The sequence below is a fragment of the Lycorma delicatula genome, chromosome 9, assembly GCF_047948215.1.
Source record: "Lycorma delicatula isolate Av1 chromosome 9, ASM4794821v1, whole genome shotgun sequence".
NCBI lineage: Eukaryota > Metazoa > Arthropoda > Insecta > Hemiptera > Fulgoridae > Lycorma > Lycorma delicatula.
The window spans coordinates 8,398,952-8,419,070 of NC_134463.1; the positions used below are offsets into that span (position 1 = coordinate 8,398,952).

The following is a 20,119-nucleotide window of genomic DNA, read 5'->3' on the forward strand; positions in this document are numbered from 1 at the left end:
TTTTAACATCTAGTTTTTTATTTTGTTTTTTATTTTTAATATTTTAATTTGTTTTTAAATTTCTGTTTTAAGTTTTCATTTTGTTTTAATTTTTTTTTTTATTGTTTTTGTATTTATATTTCATGTTTTGTGTTCCGTGCGTTTTTATTTTATTTTTAATCTTGAAATTTTGAAATTTAGTTTTTTACAGCACATACATTGTGTTTGGGCGATGGTAATGCCGAAGTCTTTTTCTCCCAGAAGAAACCAAATAAAAAAAAGTGTATAATAAATAAATAAAAATTATTTGAAAAAATAGGGGTTTTATAAATACGTATTTTTGCATTCATGTTAAGTAGTAAACTACTTACATCATCATTTCTCTTCAGTTCTTTTCTTATTTTTATGCAGATCTTTTAGCTTTGCATTCATAGCAATGGGTTTTATTTTTCATAAAGTCAGTATTTTTTTTTTGTAGGTCTATCAGTCCTTGAAATAAAAGAAAAATTAATAAATTGTAAAATAAACAAACTTTTATAAAAATATTAAGACCTATTTCTTGAACAAAAAAATAATATCTTTTCAAATAATTTACTTCTAATTTTTTTAAGTTTGTCCCAAATTCAAGGGTAAATGAGTTATTTATTAATTAGTCAATTTTTATTTCTTGTTGACTTCTGTACATATACAAATAAAAATTTAAAGAATTGAAAAAAAAGAAGTATTATTTTATATCTTTTTGTTTGATTCTGATTTATATTGTACATTCTATAGCCATTGTATTAGCCATTTTTTTAAGTTTTCACAATATTCTTAAAGCAAATCATGTAGTTCATTCCTTATGTATGTACTGTTGCCATATGCTGTGCTTACTGTCGGTGAGCATAACAGTAGGGGATAGATGTCTGGGAAACATGCAGTTGATGTAAGCATCTGCACACTGGCCAAGGTAACTGATCACATAACACCCCGACCACAGCAGCACTGCAGCCCCACCACATGCTGGCCAGCTTTATAAGCAGTAGTTCAGAAATAAATGACAGAGCATTCACTCCCAAACCACCACCACCACCAAGAAGAAGAAAAAGAATTCCTTTGGCTGACCCCAATGTGGGATCGTGATGGATGCTGACATCCCAGCAAGCCTGGTATGTAGCCTGCTAGTGCCACAAAGTGGTACAGAAGTGAAGACAAGAGCACTGCTTGAGGTAAACTCCACCTTGGCCATGCTGGCGGAAGACGACTGACACCAACCCAACACTAATGGCTCTAGGAGCTATCATTATAATTGACACTGTAACGGAGACCCAACTGCTGTAGGGGGAAAGTTTTGTCTGATTCCAATTGATGAGCCGCAACTCTTCTACTGCCACTCTTCGAGGCAAGCCAACTTCACTGGAGACCAGTGACTGGACACAACAGCCCTTCTCAAGGCTATCACATTAAACACACAAATAATCCTTTTCAGGGCCACACTACAAAATCCCAAATACCCCTTTTTAGGGCTATCATAAGGTTCAAAGTGCCACGTGTTCTTGAAGCCATTTGGGCGACAGTACACAAAACATTTTTCTGTTTAAAACATGTCTTTTTGGAATTATCCACAGTTTTCTACCTGACTGTGGATAGTACTGGGTTTTGAAATCATTTAAAATCTGTAATACTTCACATAAAAATAAAAATTACTTCTAAGAGATAATATCTTTGTTACATCAAAGGTGGTCTCTACTTGAAATTAAAATTCGGTTTTTTCCTTGTTTTATTAACAACTCTAAAGTCTTATAATAAGTTTTATAAAACATATTGTACACATGAATAAATTAAGAAAAGTACAAACATTAAAAAAAAACCTGTGTTCTTCACGTTTAGGATTTTATATTGAAAAATTTTACATTCTAAAACCTAGGTTAATATGTTACATTGTACAGTTATAGTTGTATAATTGTTTCCATTAAAATTGTAGACTTTTTTTAATGGTGTGTACTTATAAGTAAACTGGTATTAATCAAAATTAATACTTATTACTGCAATCCAGAGTATTGTAACACTTTGTGGTGGTCTCTGTACATTTTTTTTTTTGTCTTTAATCGTTTGACTGGTTTGATGCAGCTCTCCAAGATTCCCTATCTAGTGCTAGTCGTTTCATTTCAGTATACCCTCTACATCCTACATCCCTAACAATTTGTTTTACATATTCCAAACGTGGCCTGCCTACACAATTTTTTCCTTCTACCTTCCAATATTAAAGCGACTATTCCAGGATGCCTTAGTATGTGGCCTATAAGTCTGTCTCTTCTTTTAACTATATTTTTCCAAACGCTTCTTTCTTCATCTATTTGCCGCAATACCTCTTCATTTGTTACATTATCCACCCATCTTATTTTTAACATTCTCCTATAGCACCACATTTCAAAAGTTTCTAATCTTTTCTTCTCAGATACTCCGATTGTCCAAGTTTCACTTCCATATAAAGCGACACTCCAAACATACACTTTCAAAAATCTTTTCCTGACATTTAAATTAATTTTTTATGTAAACAAATTATATTTCAAACTGAAGGCTCGTTTAGCTTGTGCTATTCAGCATTTTATATCGCTCCTGCTTCGTCCATCTTTAGTAATTTTACTTCCCAAATAACAAAATTCTTCTACCTCCATAATCTTTTCTCCTCCTATTTTCACATTCAGTGGTCCATCTTTGTTATTTCTACTACATTTCATTACTTTTGTTTTGTTCTTGTTTATTTTCATGCAATAGTTCTTGCGTAGGACTTCATCTATGCCGTTCATACTTTCTTCTAAATCCTTTTTACTCTCGGCTAGAATTACTTTATCATCAGCAAATCGTAGCATCTTTATCTTTTGACCTTGTACTGTTACTCCGAATCTCAATTGTTCTTTAACATCATTAACTGCTAGTTCCATGTAAAGATTAAAAAGTAACGGAGATAGGGAACATCCTTGTCAGACTCCCTTTCTTATTACGGCTTCTTTCTTATGTTCTTCAATTGTTACTGTTGCTGTTTGGTTCCTGTACATGTTAGCAATTGTTCTTCTATCTCTGTATTTGAACCCTAATTTTTTTAAAATGCTGAACATTTTATTCCAGTCTACGTTATCGAATGACTTTTCTAGGTCTATAAACGCCAAGTATGTTGGTTTGTTTTTCTTTAATCTTCCTTCTACTATTAATCTGAGGCCTAAAATTGCTTCCCTTGTCCCTATACTTTTCCTGAAACCAAATTGGTCTTCTCCTAACACTTCTTCCACTCTCCTCTCAGTTCTTCTGTATAGAATTCTAGTTAAGATTTTTGATGCATGACTAGTTAAACTAATTGTTCTGGATTCTTCACATTTATCTACCCCTGCTTTCTTTGGTATCATGACTATAACACTTTTTTTGAAGTCTGATGGAAATTCCCCTTTTTCATAAATATTACACACCAGTTTGTATAATCTATCAATCGCTTCCTCACCTGCACTGCGCAGTAATTCTACAGGTATTCCGTCTATTCCAGGAGCCTTTCTGCCATTTAAATCTTTTAATGCTCTCTTAAATTCAGATCTCCGTATTGTTTCTCCCATTTCATCCTCCTCAACTTCCTCTTCTTCCTCTATAACACCATTTTCTAATTCATTTCCTCCGTATAACTCTTCAATATATTCCACCCATCTATCGACTTTACCTTTCGTATTTTCCAAGTGCTTTGGCTTTTTCCAAGTGTATATTCTTCTATTATGATTTTTAAATTGGGTGTTGGCAATAACTAATTTATACTTCGCGCAAACTCTATAAGTCGATCCCTTCTTTCATTCCTTTTGCCCAGCCCGTATTCACCCACTATATTTCCTTCCTTGCCTTTTCCAATGCTTGCATTCCAATCTCCAACTATTATTAAATTTTCATCTACTTTTACGTGTTTAATTGCTTTATCAATCTCTTCGTATACACACTCTACCTCATCATCATCATGGGCGCTTGTAGGCATATAGATGTTAACAATCGTTGTCGGTTTAGGTTTTGATTTTATCCTTATTACAATGATTCTATCGCTATGCGTCTTGAAATACTTCACTCTCCTCCCTATCTTCTTGTTCATCACGAAACCTACTCCTGCCTGCCCATTATTTGACGCTGAATTAATTACTCTAAAATCACCTGACCAAAAGTCGCCTTCCTCTTCCCACCGAACCTCACTAATAATTGTACATAATGTATGGCAAGCTTTAAATATTTTTATCAAACTGTTTGGTTTTTCATTTTTTTCATAATGTTTTACATGTGGGTAGTTTTTTTTATTTGTTAAAGTATATCTTGGATGCAAATTCATTAAAATAATTAACCAAATAACTTAAAAATAATTAATAATTAATCACAACTACAAATTAAATTGTACATAATTTCATTCTACTTTGAATTGCAAAATAAAATTTAAAAAACTGATAATTTTTTTGTTTTCAATATTTTTTTAAGCCAGTATTATTAGTGTTTTTTTTTAGATTTATTTTAATTCAAAAGTATTTAATCTATGAGGTTCAATTTATTATTATAATTATTACTTTTATTTTCAGTAACATTTTTTATTTTAAATAAAGATTTTTGCTTTTACATATTAACATCTCTTTTATGTAAACATTATTTCTATTGACTATACAAATATACTTTTTACTTCCTTGTACGAATTAAAGGAAGTATTGTGGTTGTAAAAAATTTCTGTTTTCAGATTTCAACAGAAATATCCATTTTGACCATCTCTGAATCCATTTTGATTAGTTTAAGTGTGATGTCTGAATATATGTACCTATGTGCGTATGTATCTAAAACGGTTAACTGTAGGATGTTGAAATATTGGATTTAGGACTGTTATAACTTCTAGTTGTGCACCTTCCCTTTTGATTGCAGTCAACTGGACCAAAAGTGTCCAAAAAAGCCCAAAATCAAAAAAATTGGATTTTGGGCTTTCTTAACTGCAGTAATAAGCCCTCATTGAGAGTTTTTCAACTATATATCATAAGTGGTATGTATTTACATTGGTTCCAGAGCTGTAACTAAATAAAACTTTAATTAATGAAATATTTGGATCTTACAAGGGAAAGGCACATTGGTGCAAATCAGACTTCAACTCCTTTATTTTTAACTTTTTTTTTTTTTAATTTAAACATATTGATTTATTAAATTATTAACCTCTGATTGTAAAAAAAAATTACAGTAAATAGTATTTCAATAATAACAATAAAAAAAATATCAGAAGTTATTAATAAAAAACATTTTATGTATTTTTCAGTTTAAAAAAAAAAAAATGTGTATATGTAATTTAATAGGCGTACAAAGAAGTCATGTGGTGTCTACTTCAGATTTTTTGTTTTAGGTTTGAAGTATTTCCAAACATTTTATGGAAATCATTTATCTTCCACTATGTTTTCGATAAGCTGTGAAGTTAACAGTTTCCTGTTATATAGTAGGGGGGATGAAATCTGAAGCTTGTAGTCAAGCAGTTAATGTGCTATACACTGATTCTACAAACATTTCTCATATTGGTGTTCACAAAACGGAAAACTCAATATGTTCATGATACAATCTCAATCATTTTACAATTTACACTGAAAGAAAATCATATTCAACAAAGTAATTGTTATCCCAAATCAATGTTGTATATAATTTAATAATTTATTTTAATTCTACAGTAAATTATGATAATTTATGGCCCAGCAATTAAAAGTGACAAATTATGCATATGTTGACAAAATTTATAAATGTTAAGTCAACACTTCCTCTTAAATAAATCAATTTGTAATTATGAACTATTGTAATAAATGAATTATTCTAATTAGCTGACTAACAGTAAAGACATACATCGATAACAAGCATCATAAAAAAATAAAAACAGGTATTATACTTATTTTATTTATAGAATACATTAAAGTTGAAAGCTTTGCAAATAATAATGTTTTTGTTCATCTGATAAGTGCATCCACTCCATCTGTTGAGTTTCGGTTTGGAAAATGTTCCATCCACTTTGTTATCTGTTGAGTTTCATCAGTGCTGTGTTTTGCTTTTCTTGATATATAGTAGTGTTTATATAATATAGGTTACATTTTTATTTGATTACAGTTGCAAGCAGGATGAATGAACTTAAATCCATTGTAACTTAAAAAAATTAAGTCGGCCAGCTTGGAAGTTAATCAATAATGTATATGAATTCATGAAAGCAGAAGCAAGTAAATTTGAAAAGTTGAGAAATGATGATTAGCATATTATTCCAATTCAAAAGTGTGAAGAAAGAACAGCAGCTGCATTTAAAATATAACGATCGCAAATTCAAAGAGTATGGAAACAGGAAAAGGAGTTATTAAAAAAATTACCTAAAACCCATCAGAGGCTTCTACTTCTTTCAGTACACCAAGAAAATATAAATCCAAAACAAACTAGTAATAGGTCTAGACAATTTCGACATGCGTTTCGTGAGAAGGACCATAATGAATTTCATCTCTAAACCCATCATTCCAAAATTTCTGATACATCTGAAAGGTTCAGTAGGATTCTCAGGAAGTAAAAGAAACCTAAGAAGAGTCAACAATTGGGTTTCAAATTGGAAAAACTGAAAACAATAGGAAACTTTGTTATTGAACATTAGGATTAAACGAATACAGTAAGTAAGAGCAGTAATAAAATTCAGAACCAAAAACAGGCTGATCATAAACCTTGATGAAACATATATTTTGTCAAGTCATACCTTAACAAAATCATGAAGGAATTTATCAGAGGAAGGACTTCTAACTCCAGTTTATAAAAGCAGTAGATTGATTATTACTAGAAAAAAGGCAGTCGTACGGCCCACCACAAAAATGTTACATGGTTTATGTTTTATTACATATGATTTTGTTAAATTTTTTTTGCCAATTGTAACTAAATAAATTCATGAATTTTGCATACTAACTAAATAAGTTCATGAATTTTGCATACTAACAACAAAAAGCTTCAAAACCCTGAATATTTTTAGCTGTTTCTTGAGGTTTTTTTTTATCATAGTTCTAACTCTGATGTTTTCCTTCTTTATCCCCAAAACACAAATATAATTTTAGATAAATCATCTTATAAAGAAGTATATAAATCATTTGAATGAATGAATCATTTGAGAAGTACAAATTTTTCAAATGAATGAATCGTTCAGGTACTACACGGACCCACCCGGTGCACCACATGATCTGCTCTGCACCAACAGCAGCTAAAATAAAAATGTGAGCACATACATCAAATAAACCCACACACCATCCTTTTTATGATAAAGATACACGCTGGGGGTGAAATGGGTTTTTCCAGACACATTACAACTGGCATCTACCACAACTCTATGAATGCAAATATTACTTAAAATGGGCTGAGGAAAAAATAATGAAAAATCTTATTGAAAATTCCATAATAATTTTAGAAAACGCATCTTATCCCAGAAAATTGCAAGAAAAATTACTTGCATCCAATACAAGAAATGCAGGACTGATTATGTAATTATTGCATTCCATTCTCACCTACTGTGCTGAAACCTCAACTCTATGAGATAATTAAAAGGAACAAAGAAAAATACGAAGTGTTGTTTGTTTGATAAACTTGCTAAGAAAAACAGACACGAAGTGTTATGACTACCCGACTACTCTCCCCCAGTATCACCCTGATTTAAACCCAGTTGAAATGGTTGGTCTGAAGTAAAACAGTACGTTGGAAGCCATCATGTCACTTTTGTCTTTAATTATGTTCAATGGTTTGCCTAAGATAAATTTTCTAAAATGGATGTATCACATTGGAAACCTTATTGTGAAAAAATACAAAAAATGAAGATGAATATATTAGACTGGAGCACATGACAACACTACAGAAGTTTTACAATTTCTTTGGAAGATGATAGTGGTAGCAAAAGTGATGCACAGGAAATTAAAAATTTTGCGATTTGGATGATGATGTTCAACCGCTTTAGTTTCTGATTTTTATTTTCATAAAGTTTGTGTATTTAAATTTGTGTAAAACGTACAGTAGCCTAGTGTTTTATTTTTCTAAAGCTCTGTAAAGCAATTTATATAACTTCAGTTAATTATCAATAGTAATTGAAAAACAAAAAAAAATTTTTCATAAGGTATATAACTATGTTATCAATTAAAAATGAATTATGTTGTTTAATATTAATTAAGCAATAATAATATTGTTTAATATTAATTCTTGACATGACTAATAACATGAATGAAATAATAATAATAAATATTAGTAATAGTAGTTTTGCTTAGTATATAAATATACCAACAGTTCTGTAGTGAACCGTATGTTATGCTAAGTGAGTAATAGAATGTCAGCTGGTACAGGTTCATTTGACATTGCTAAGCTTCAAGATTCATGCCCTTTACTATAATATGAACGATAGATAACTATAGTCAACTATATATTTGTACGTGTGTGTAATGTATATATATATATATATATATATATATATATGTATATATATATATATATATAAAATTATTTTTAGTAGTAGTATATGTATATAAACTACTACTGAGTATAAATCTTTTACTTACGTTTGTTTTTGTGCTCATGCGCGTATGTATTGTGTGCATGTTTATGCTGGTTGTATGTTTGCATAGCACAATGGTATTTAAATTTTCTTTTTCTTGTGGGTGTACGTCATGTTTCTTTTATACATTTTTATGAGGGCTCTCAGGTATCTTGATGTTTGATTAAAGCGAATCAAATATATTTTTGTGAGATACTTCAGGTTGACTGATTTAATTGAATCTTTAAGAGATTGATTTTATATATTACCCTTAATGACATCACATATGAATAATGAATGATTTATAATGATTCAATTTATTCGGATTAAAAAATTCCAAAATTGTATAATTCTATATAGTTTTACTATACATTAATCATCCAGAAAACATAAACCTGATCTTTATAGATTTTTACAGATTTTTTATCTGAATTTCATTTGGACCTATTTAATCTGAATTCCTCTGCTGTATTTTTTATTTTCATGAAATCTGTTTTACAAATATTTATTTATTTATTTATAGTAACAGATAAGCTAAATATTACTTTTTTTATGGGCCTTTGATTCCACGGTGTAGTGGTAGTGTTTTCATTTAACAAATGGGAAGTTCTGGGTCTGATGAATACCAGTACATACCAGGAGCACCATACCAAAGAACCATAGCCATAACTTTTCCTACAAATGGAACCGTTTTTGTTTTCTTTGATGCACTTTCACCCACCATTTGGTTTCTGGCATGTAATGGTGAATCCATGTTGCATTTACAATAAAACGTCAAAATTCAGTGAAATCACATTTAAATAAATGTAAACACCGTTGAGAAGGGTGTTTATTTAGACCAAATATGTGTTTGGTTGACTGGTAACAAATACAGTATCCATCAATTGGAAAGCTTTTTCATATCCAAAACATTTTGTAGAATGAAGTGGACACAGTCTATCAAGATGTGTGATATTTTAGCAAGCTCACTTACCTTCAGTCAGTAATCATTTTATATAGCATTATCAATTTTTGTGATGATTTTGTCAGTTGTCTCAGTTTTTGGGTTTCTTAAGCAGTTGTAATATTTAATGGATGTATAACCGTGTTTAAATTCAGCAGTCCACTTTTTATCATTGAAAATTAAGAAGAATTGAATGTGGAATCGAACTCTTTTTGTTATGTGCTTTGGAAGTTAAACCTTTTAAATAAAGTCCTTTATAACAGTTTGAACTTCAATTTATCCATTTTTTAGAAAGTATCAAAACTTATTTAATGTACTAAATTTCATTTGTGATTGCTTTACCAACAATGCTTTTGTCTGAAACTTCACAACACGACGTCTAAAGGATCATGCTTGAGAAGTATCATAGTATTTTGTCAAACTTACGCTATCTCTGTGTTAGGCTAGGCACTTTATGAAAGATCCGAGTATAACATACATAATTTTGATTTTATTATCCTCATGCTTGTCTGCAATGGTGTCATTAGTAGCACACATTCTTAAATTTCCTATAAACTATTGTCTTACCATAATAGCACGCCTGATCTTTTGAAATGATCAAGAAAATAATATTTTTCAGGATAATGAAATGTATTTATTACAAATTGAAATGCATGAAGGTGCATTGACTTTATTGAAAATTGTCATTTAAACAGTGTTTTGTAATGTATATGAACCAATTATTAATGGAATTTTGTAATGTTTGGGATCCTAATAAACTGTTGTGTTACTCGTTAAAGTTTAGAAAGTGTAAACACACATGTGCAGTAGTGTATACTACCTTCAGTGTCAAACAGTGTTGACCTGCCCAGCTAATAATACGGTGGGAAAAATAGTGTACGACACGATGTTGTTTGTAGCAAGAAGCCACCGATTACAGTTCAGCAATTCATAACCATTCTGAACATAAACTGAGTTTTTTAAACTTTGACAAGTAATACCAAAACTGCAGGTATGGAGTTCTACTATAAACAACAATTAATGAATATGTAGACCGTTTTTGAACAAGATGATCTTCTGATATTGGTTACAGACCAGAATAGTTTATTAAATATTGCATTTTTTTTGGTCAGCATTCAGTTTTTCACTATAACCTCAAAGATGTCTTATATCTCTTAAAATTAATATGTGATCACCTTCCCATTTGTTGGTACTTTACTGGAAATATTATATATTCTATTTATCTAAATTAAAATTATTCAAAGCGTATATCAAAAGTTAAGGACTGGTTGAACTTTCAAAAAAAAGTATTTCTAATTTAGTATTTGTTCATATTACAGTTACCTCCATTTTTCTTAATTATTTTTAACTAAATTTTATATTGAGGAACAAGCTGTTTTGTGTCAAAAAATCGGCCACATAAGATTTCAGTAAGTGTAGCACTGTTGTTTATAACTTCTTACCCTATTTATAACCAAATAAACTTCTAGAAATGAGGAAATTCAGTATGTGTGTGGCCTGCTATGCTGTAGGTTAGTGATCAAAGTTTCCATCTAATTGCTGAATCTTCTGAACAGTGTGGGCAGCTGCTGTCATGAATAAGAACAATTTCTGATCTCAGCTTCAATGTAGCAGTTTTGAATAACACTCCAAAATTTTGAAAGTAATACATAGTACACCTTTGTAATGTTTGCTGTTCCATAAAATTATCAAACGTAGTCTTTTTGATCTAAGAAAACTGTAACCATATTTTTATGTGGTGGATGGGTTAGCTTAAATTTGTTACCCTTTAATCAACTTCAGTGTTGCCACTACAAGAATTGTTGATTTTGCTCCAGCATAGTGTAAGAATCTTCATTTCACAACCAGTCATAGTATGGAGAAGATTTGTGTCCCTCTCTTTCATATTGGTCAAAAAAAAAAGAAAAGAAAATGGACTTTTTTATTTTAACTTACATTTTTGGAATCCAACTTGGACACAGTTTACAGTAGCCTTGTTTTTTAATATCGATCATCTGAAAATTCAATAGTAAGAACACTGTTTTTGAAATGTCTTTTTCTTGAAATTTTGGAATCACTTTAATAAAGTCATTTGTCTGATCACTTGTCCTATTCTTCATGAATATTTCTAGTGTTCATCAAATTCCAAGATCCCATACAATTAATGCTGTGTGAAGGCAGTATTTACATCTTTGCTATTAAAATATTAAAAAACAAATGTGGCTTTGCAACTGGCAGATTTTATTGTCACTGTCATTGTTGCTCACTGTCCGCCTCCTCTTGGCTGATGGTTATTAATGCTGTTTCTTAGTCTGTTCAAACGCTTCATTACTCAGACGCAGTTCAGCAATGGCTAAGCTGCCCTTTAGGAACATTGTGCTTGTTCTCAGATGGTCTTTAATAATTGGAGGAAATTGTTTAGCGTATATTTGTTAAGTAATACTAATTGTTGATGAGCTATATGCTGCTCCTATCTGGAAAAATCCAGTTTCTATCAAGGAATTGTGACTAGCATGGGTATTTGCTGACAAGAGGGGACCTTGAGGTATCCTGGTTAAGTTGTTTGTCCCATACTACAGTTGTTTTCTCATCTCCCTTTTCCTTATTCCTTACCGCCTATCTTCCCTTTGTTGTACTGTCAGTATAGAAGCAACCTTCTAAGTCTTCAGGGTGGTTTGACCTGTCAGGGAAGTTCATCTTCAGTTTTATCCGGTAGGGGTTTTTGTGAATTGACTAGGGGACTTTTGTTTCCTCTTTAATAGATGCACAATAAGACTAATGCCTGAAGTGCATATCAGGTAAAGCTGGGCCTCCTAATCCTTTTGTAAAAAACAGAATAATACAAGTTGCCCCCTGTCATTACCATTGCAAATTTTAGCCATTTTCTTAAAAATGACCAGGAGTTATTGTGCATGTGGGATATGGTTCACCGTTTCTAATTAATATTTTATTAGCAACCTGCTTTTATTTTGATGTATGCTTAATTGTATTGTGTTTAGTTATCAAAATAAATATGCATGTTATAAATTTTGTTCATGCAATAAAACATTACTAATCGAATGTTTAATAACAACTAAGTTAATCATCATCTGGATGCTTTAAATGATAATAATAATAAAAATTGGTTGGTTTTTGAATTTTTATCTTAATATGACCTTTAGATTTTAGTCTTTTATAACCTTTGACTGAAATACCAGCTAATGCAGTGTCCTATAATTATTTTTAACTATGGTAGTATGTAGTAGTCAAGAAATAAATAACTAATGTGAATTGAAAAGTTTAGGCCAGGTGATGGTAATATTATGTGAAGATGTTCTGCAGAATATGACATTTATATTGGGCCTATACATTTTGATCTTATTCTGCCATGGTACTTTCGTTTCTTTGATATTAAAATGCTGTTATATCAAGAATTACAAATGTATGAGGTGGAAAAAACAGATTTCCAGAATGATGGAATATAAATGGAAATATTGTAGAACACTATCTTATGCAATATAGTAAAGAATATTTGAAATTGTCAGGAAGCCCACCTGTCAGAATGGTTGATTGGGTTAACAGATACAGGCTTTTTGTATATCAAGATTCATGAATCGGCATGATAAAAATAAAAATATTGGGTCAGCAACCTAAACTGTACGTATTAATCGTAACAACTTTATTCTCCATATTTTTAGGTCATTGTAATTATGAGTAAATCTTTCTTATTTCCATGTCTCTTAAACTTTTACAAATTATTTATTTAAGCAAATCATATTCTTTTAATATATTTATAAAAAATTAATGTTTTTTTTCTTATTCTCCTCTTATTTTATACAGTTATTAAAGTAAATAAAAGATAAAAGAAAGGTAATAGAATGTAACAGAACTATATATTATGATGATTAGATGTTACAATAGGAAAATATATTATACTAGAAGTGATAGAACTTCATTGCTTAAGCAGTAAAATTACTAACAATGTACATAGAAAAAACCTATCAGGTCCAAGCCAGAAGAGCTTTTTGTAATATAGAGTATAGAAGGGATTTTTAAAACCTTGTGTGAATGCTTTGTAAAGCTGTGAAAATATAGACAGTAGGAAAACTGAAAAACAGAAAAAGAAATTTTTGATATTGGATATTGGAGAAGGATAATGACAAATTTTATTAATGGTTAATATAGTTAATATAGAAAAAAAATTATGGCAGCATCTTTTAAAAGAAGAAATAGTTGATTATGCTTCAAGTATATGCTGCTTTAATTAATTTGATAATAGCAGATCGTGGTTAAAAAACTGGTAAGGAATACAAAAACACGTAAGTGAAAATATAGGATGTATTATGTTGAGTTATGTGGTTAAAAAAGAAAGAAATGGAAAATAGTAATAAAACAATCAAATGATAAAACAATCAAATGACTGTTAATAAAAGTATATACTTTTTACAAAGAGGTAAGGTCCATTTTAATTATTCTTTGACTTATCATGTTCCTCCTTACCCAATTTTGTAAAGAGGATTGTTGGAATAATGGTTTGAAACTGGAGGAATTAATATTCCATATATTTACTAAAACCCTCTGAAAAAAAAATTTTATCAAATATTTATTGCTGCCTGATACATCAGTTTTATTCTCTATAATTTTTACATTTTAGTTTTATCTTTTTTGTACAATGACAAAACTACTTTCCCAAAATATATTGGGATTTTTTCATTGTTTAAATGCATGTAAACTGTTTTTTATCTCCTTTGTTTTACAATGGACCCGAAATCATATATTCTTTCAGCTCATCTTACCTTCATTTAGCTTAATTTTTATCAATATTTCTCTTTCCTTCCAACTTTATTTCTCTAAATCTGCATAGTAGATTATACAAAGTCTGTTTAAAAATTATCTAGCCTTATTTTTTTCTTGGGAAGCAGTGGAGTTGTTTGAATGGCTTAGCATACATTGCTTGCAATGCATGCTTTTTGTCTGGCCTTTTTAAAATTGCTAATTATTACCTTGTAGTGTTTATGTATAATTGTGTTAAAAAGTCTTAGTATTTTATCATTTTATGCTAAATTAAATAAATTGAACAGTGTTATAACATTACTACTGTTAGTCTTGTTGATAGCTTTGTGGATTCAGGCTAATTTATTATTATTTTTCAAGTAAATAACCAAAAAGGCTATTATCATCTGCTTCTCAAAAAGTACCCTGCTGCTGTACAGGCAAAAGACAAAAATTTAATTAAAAATAATCACAAATAGACTCCTTAAGTAAACACATACAAGCTAATTTTCCGTGCAACAGTATGATGAAAAAATAAATGATTGAGGGATTATAAAGTGAGAACATGAAAAGAGAAAGAAAAACAGCTGGTTAACCAACTAACATTAAATCATACAAGAAGAACAAGTTTTTTACATCAATCATCAAAAAACAAAGGTAGAATTAAAAGAAAGAACATAATTAAGCTTGTAACAATAAGGTAATATTTCATTTAGCAAGAATTCTACTGTTAATTTGATGTGATTTCACAAATAAAAGATTTTTTTAACAGTTTCAAAAATGGCCAAACTTTGGTGTAAGTGTTGAACGTTCTAGTGACCATCAACAAGCTAGAATTCTGGTTTTATTGAAAATTATAGAATTTAATCATGAATTTTTCACTAGCTGATTATTCAAGAATTTACTGATGAAATTGATGTTAAGAAAGCTCAGCACATGAAATTTTAACATATGATTCAAGCACTGCAGAAGTTTTATCTAAGCTGCTCTCAGCTGAGGAAAAGGTTTCACATCAACTCTCTTTAGGATATGCTGGGTTGTATCATAATTAATTCAAATTTACATAAGATCAAGAATGGCAATGAAATGTGATTTATGGGTGCAGCCCAGAAATCAAGATTCTTAATTGCTGATTCAAACTTCTGAAGAAGATAAAACCAAAGAAGAGCAGATTTGAAATGGTCATGATTGCATTCCAAAAGATAAAAGAGTTAGGCTGTTTAATAGTAGTGTTATCAAGATTTTCTCCATTTTTATATGTTACATGAGATTAAAATTGTGGAATTTGGGCAACTGAAATCTCCATCATGATAACATTTCACTTATTCTTTATTCAGAACTTTTCAACTCTATATGTATGTAGTTACCTAACAAGAGATAGCAGAAATGAACTACACCCGGTACATTATATTCATTTCTCTAGCTACCATTAAAGCGTCAGTAATGAATGAAAAGTTAAAATCGTAACTATTGTAGTTAAAATAAAAGCCAAATCATCAGATGTGGTACTTTTTACAAAAATACTAACATCTGATGGACTACATTGAAAGAAATAAATAAAAAAGAATGGATATTTTTATAAATTCATTAACTAAAAGTACGGTCTACATTATTTTCAAGTATTTTGGTTTTCATTTACTTCATGTTATTGGAAACTGGTAATTATATATTTTACAAATGTAAGAATCTCTTTTTATTCTTTTTTGGTTGCAGGGAAAGTGTGCCTGTTTCTAGTTCTCTTCAGATATCAAAGTCTGCATCAGCTGTGACATAAGTTAAAATTTAATGGTACATATCTATTAAGTTAATATTGATGTTTGGACAGAAAATATTTGACTGTATAAAATAACATTTTGAATTGGAAAAAATTGTTACTGTAAGTTACTTATGTTATTGAACTGTTTTACTGAGTAATGGTAAAATGTCTGTAACTGTTTGTATGATAATGATATGAAATGAATTATTTTATGTATAATTGCGTTGGCCTTTTTTTTGAAAGTTTTTTTTATTTATTGTTGGTTAATTTATTCAAGCTGTTATTGTGGTTTGTCACTAAAATAACATAACATACATGAATTTTTAGTATGAAACAAAGTGGAATACGTAGATAATTTGTCTATTTCTATTTTTCAGTTAAACCAATAAAGCAGAAAAGGTTCAAAGTCTCAGTCATTTCACATTGAGTAATGCTTATAATAAAGAAGAAGCAGAAAGCCTTTTTCATTTTTTGTTTAGAATGTTCGCCTTTGTAAAGAAAAAAATGAAAGAAAATACAACCTGCTATAACATGGCCATCTGGAGATAACCATTACACCCGCCTTATAGGCTAACTGCATTATATTGAATATAAAATGATAAATGAAAAAAGGCAATGTCAATTGAGTTAATATTGAAGCAATTAAAATATTACTGAATGTTGTTGCACTTAAAAATGATAATATGGGATAAACTAAAATTTAAAAAAATATATAGTACTGAGTATGTATTGTACAGTACTTAGATTTTTGTAGCTGGATTTCATTTTCACATTTTTTTTCAGAACAGTAAGCTATGGTAATTGTACCGTCTTTTAAGCACTTGCAGCAGGAAATGTGAGGTTTTCTGCAATTGTATGGGATTTGGACAACTTAGCTATTCTTAATGCTGTGAGATAAGATGCTTCAAATGTACTTTTATCAGTATGACTTGATTTACAAATAGAAGCTTGTTGATTTCTGAAAGTATGTAATTTTCTATTGAAAAATTCCAAGGGTTTGCTTTTATGATCTGGATGCTTAGTTTCCAAGTGTCAAATTAATTCTATTGGCTTCATGCTTTCATCGGAGAGGATTTGAAAGCAAACAATTGACTGTGGCTTTCCATCCAGTGAGGTAAAGCCATAAATTAAATAACTGTCGTTATGCAACCTTGTCTTCTTACTAATCAATTCAATGGATGTAGATGGCTCACTTTGTTTTTTCACAAATTTAACTGTTTCGAATAAGAATTTAATTGAAAAAAGAACAAACAGTTACACAGTTTGACCACACAGTAAAAAACTAAAACCTCAATTATTATTTTCAATGAAATTATACTTTTAAACACTTAAAAATAAAGGCACTAGTTTCACACTTTGCATTCAAAACTAAACTGACATTCTGCAATCCCTTACACTAATATCTTAGACTGCTGAGAACATGACATGTTCATATACGTATCATATGCATGTTTGAACATGACACTGTCACAGCGAATATTATGCAAGCAGACCAAATTACAAGGAGCATGTACACGTCAAGTTGGAATGTGTAAATTGTTCAGGTTTTTTGTATACTTGATTCATGTAACTTTATTCCTGTTGTTATCAACACAGCTAAATGGTTTTAACTAGGTTTCAGGGAATTTGGGTCACAAAATATTCATTTTATATTTTTTTAAATTTTTACAGGGGTCATGGTGGCAAAAAGGTTGAAAATCACTGGCTTATGATATACAGATTTTATGGATTTTTTTTACTCAGAAATAACCTCCTTAATAACATGGCAGAGAGCTTAGTAAAGATTTTTGTATTTCTGTATTTTTTAAACTAAAATCAGTTGTCAAACAATCCATTCTCATTGTTATATTTTTCTAACATCATAGAAATGACTGATTGAAATATTCTTATGAGTAATATACATGATGAAAGAGACTTTTACTCTAAATCAGTTTCTCCCTCATTTTACCAAGCAGTAGCAAAGTAAACTTTCTCTTAACCTGTTCAGTTTCATGATTTTAGTAATTCATAAAACATACTATTAAAATAAGATTTTCATTAAAAATAAAACGTCCAGTATATCAGTGTTAAAAATATATTCCAAAAAAAATTCACTTAGCTACTAATATATCAGTTTTGTTAGTAAACTAGCATCTGGTTCTAGCTAATAAGAGAAAAAGAAATAAAAAAGATTGTTGTTTACATATTAACATTTTACTTTGAATTATGTATAAAATATATTTATTTATCTTTATAAAATTGTTAAATTTCTTCAGTGTTTTCAGCAGCAGTTATACCCATTTACTTTTTTAATTTTGTAGAGTAATTTGTTGGTTAGTAAGATTCCTCCAGATAACTTAAGTTGAAGATTTTTTTAAACAAAATTACATGGATTATGTAGATTTTTGAATTTACGAATTAATTTATCATGAGTAGTATAATACTCTATATATAATTCAGATATATTATTTTCATATAAAACTTAAAGAAAATTTATGTTAAAATGCCATTAACATAAAATTGTATGGTATAATACTGTTCAGTCATGCCAGACAAAAGGAGATGTGGTTTACATGAATAAAAATCCAAAAAACCTGGAAATTCCATTTAGCCTTTAAGATCACTGTTAATGAGAAGTATAAGTTACAGAGAATTTTTTGAATTTTTTTTAATTTACAGTATAATGATTCCAACTTTTTGTAATAAATTAAATTTTGTGTTAAGTGACCGTAGTTTTATCTCTTAATATGAGGGATGAGTGTGTTCATGATGCTACTTTGGCTACCACAGCTTATCCTTGAATTTACATCACTTATATTTAACTGATGGGTCTATAGTCTATAGTCTTTTAATTCATTAATGAGCAAATGGATATTTTTCATAAATTTTCAGAATTAAAAAATTAATCAATTAACTGAATAAAAAATAATATATGTAAAATAAAATTAAAGTAAACTTATAGATAATGCTTTCATTCTTACAGCCACATCTAATTTTTCCTTATTATACCCACACTCAGTAGTAGTTTCTTTACACAGTTTTCCTACATTAATTCTGTATTTTTTCAGGATTCATACATTTGTTTTCTTGGTAATGTCATTTTGTTGGCATATCTAAAAATGTACTTAAAAAAATAAAACCAGCGTAAAAAAATACTGAAAACAGTAATATTTGTTCAATTCTTTAAATTTGGATATTTCTAAGTAAATACCAAATAAGAATGCGGTTTATTTGTTTTTAGTTTCATGTATACTTCAAAATGTCAGAAAAGTATTATTTTAAGATTTTTTAGTCCATGAGGCAGTTTTACTTCTCTTTTAAATGTTTATTCCATTTTGTTTCTAAATGTAATTTTTTAATGATTTTAATGTATGTAAAAATTGTAATTTTCCTCCATTTTTTATTATTTTTTTTTTACCCAAAACTTTTTTTTTCACTTTTGTAATTTGATATTTTTAAAAAACTTAATTTAATTTACCGGAAAAATTCTTTTTAATTATTCATATTTATTATTTTTAAATAATTATTCCATTGAGATACCGTAGAAATTGTCTTTAATTTTTGTTTTAGTCATATGATTTGTGTTTTGTTATACATTTCTTCAACAATCAATCTGCATTGATGCTGATAAAGGAAATATGATTAATAATAATATTTGCAAGGTATAGCAATTTACAATTTTATGTGAAGTTATTTATTATGTTTAATGTACCATTTTATTTTATTTAGTTTTTACAATGAAGTTGATTGAAATAAGTATTGTATTAATTTTCGGTTCAGTAATTATTTTTGGTAAGTCTGAGAAATGTTTCACTGGGTAAGATTTTATTTTATAAACTAATTACTTTATAATCATAAAAATGAAAAGTGTAATAATTTTTAATATAATTCATTGGTTTTTTATAAAAGGTTTTTAATATTAATTCAAATCAAGTATAAGTAAAAGGTAAGAAAGTAATTTCTTTCTATTTTAAGTAAGTAAATTGCGTAAAAAAGTGATTTTTTTTTTAAAATCTGTTAGTATTCTTATATGCTTTAAATCTAATGGCAAAATAAAAAAGATCCTACCTACTTTTTTTAGGGTTGTGACCATTATTTCATCTCTCTATTCAGTTTAAATAAATACAGCGGATGATTTATAGTTCATGGAGGTGAGGTTTTAACTTTTACCTTTTAAAATTTTTTCTGTATGTAA

The 20,119-nt window shown here is 29.3% G+C and overlaps 1 protein-coding gene across 3 annotated transcripts in view; it reads left to right on the plus strand.

Moving 5' to 3' along the window:
• Positions 1–16,164, plus strand: part of asun (integrator complex subunit 13 asun) — a 59,125-nt gene extending 42,961 nt beyond the window's left edge. The window contains exons 13-14 of one of the 3 annotated variants that reach the window (XR_012757743.1): positions 6,091–6,628; positions 15,903–16,164. Coding sequence is in view for 1 of the 3 variants with exons in the window: in XM_075375456.1 (XP_075231571.1) it covers positions 15,903–15,963 (61 nt within the window). In the remaining 2 variants the exon portion in view is untranslated. The remainder of the gene's footprint in view (positions 1–6,090; positions 6,629–15,902) is intronic. The other 2 variants (XR_012757744.1, XM_075375456.1) reach the window with 2 other exon arrangements.
• Positions 16,165–20,119: the final 3,955 nt, after the last annotated feature.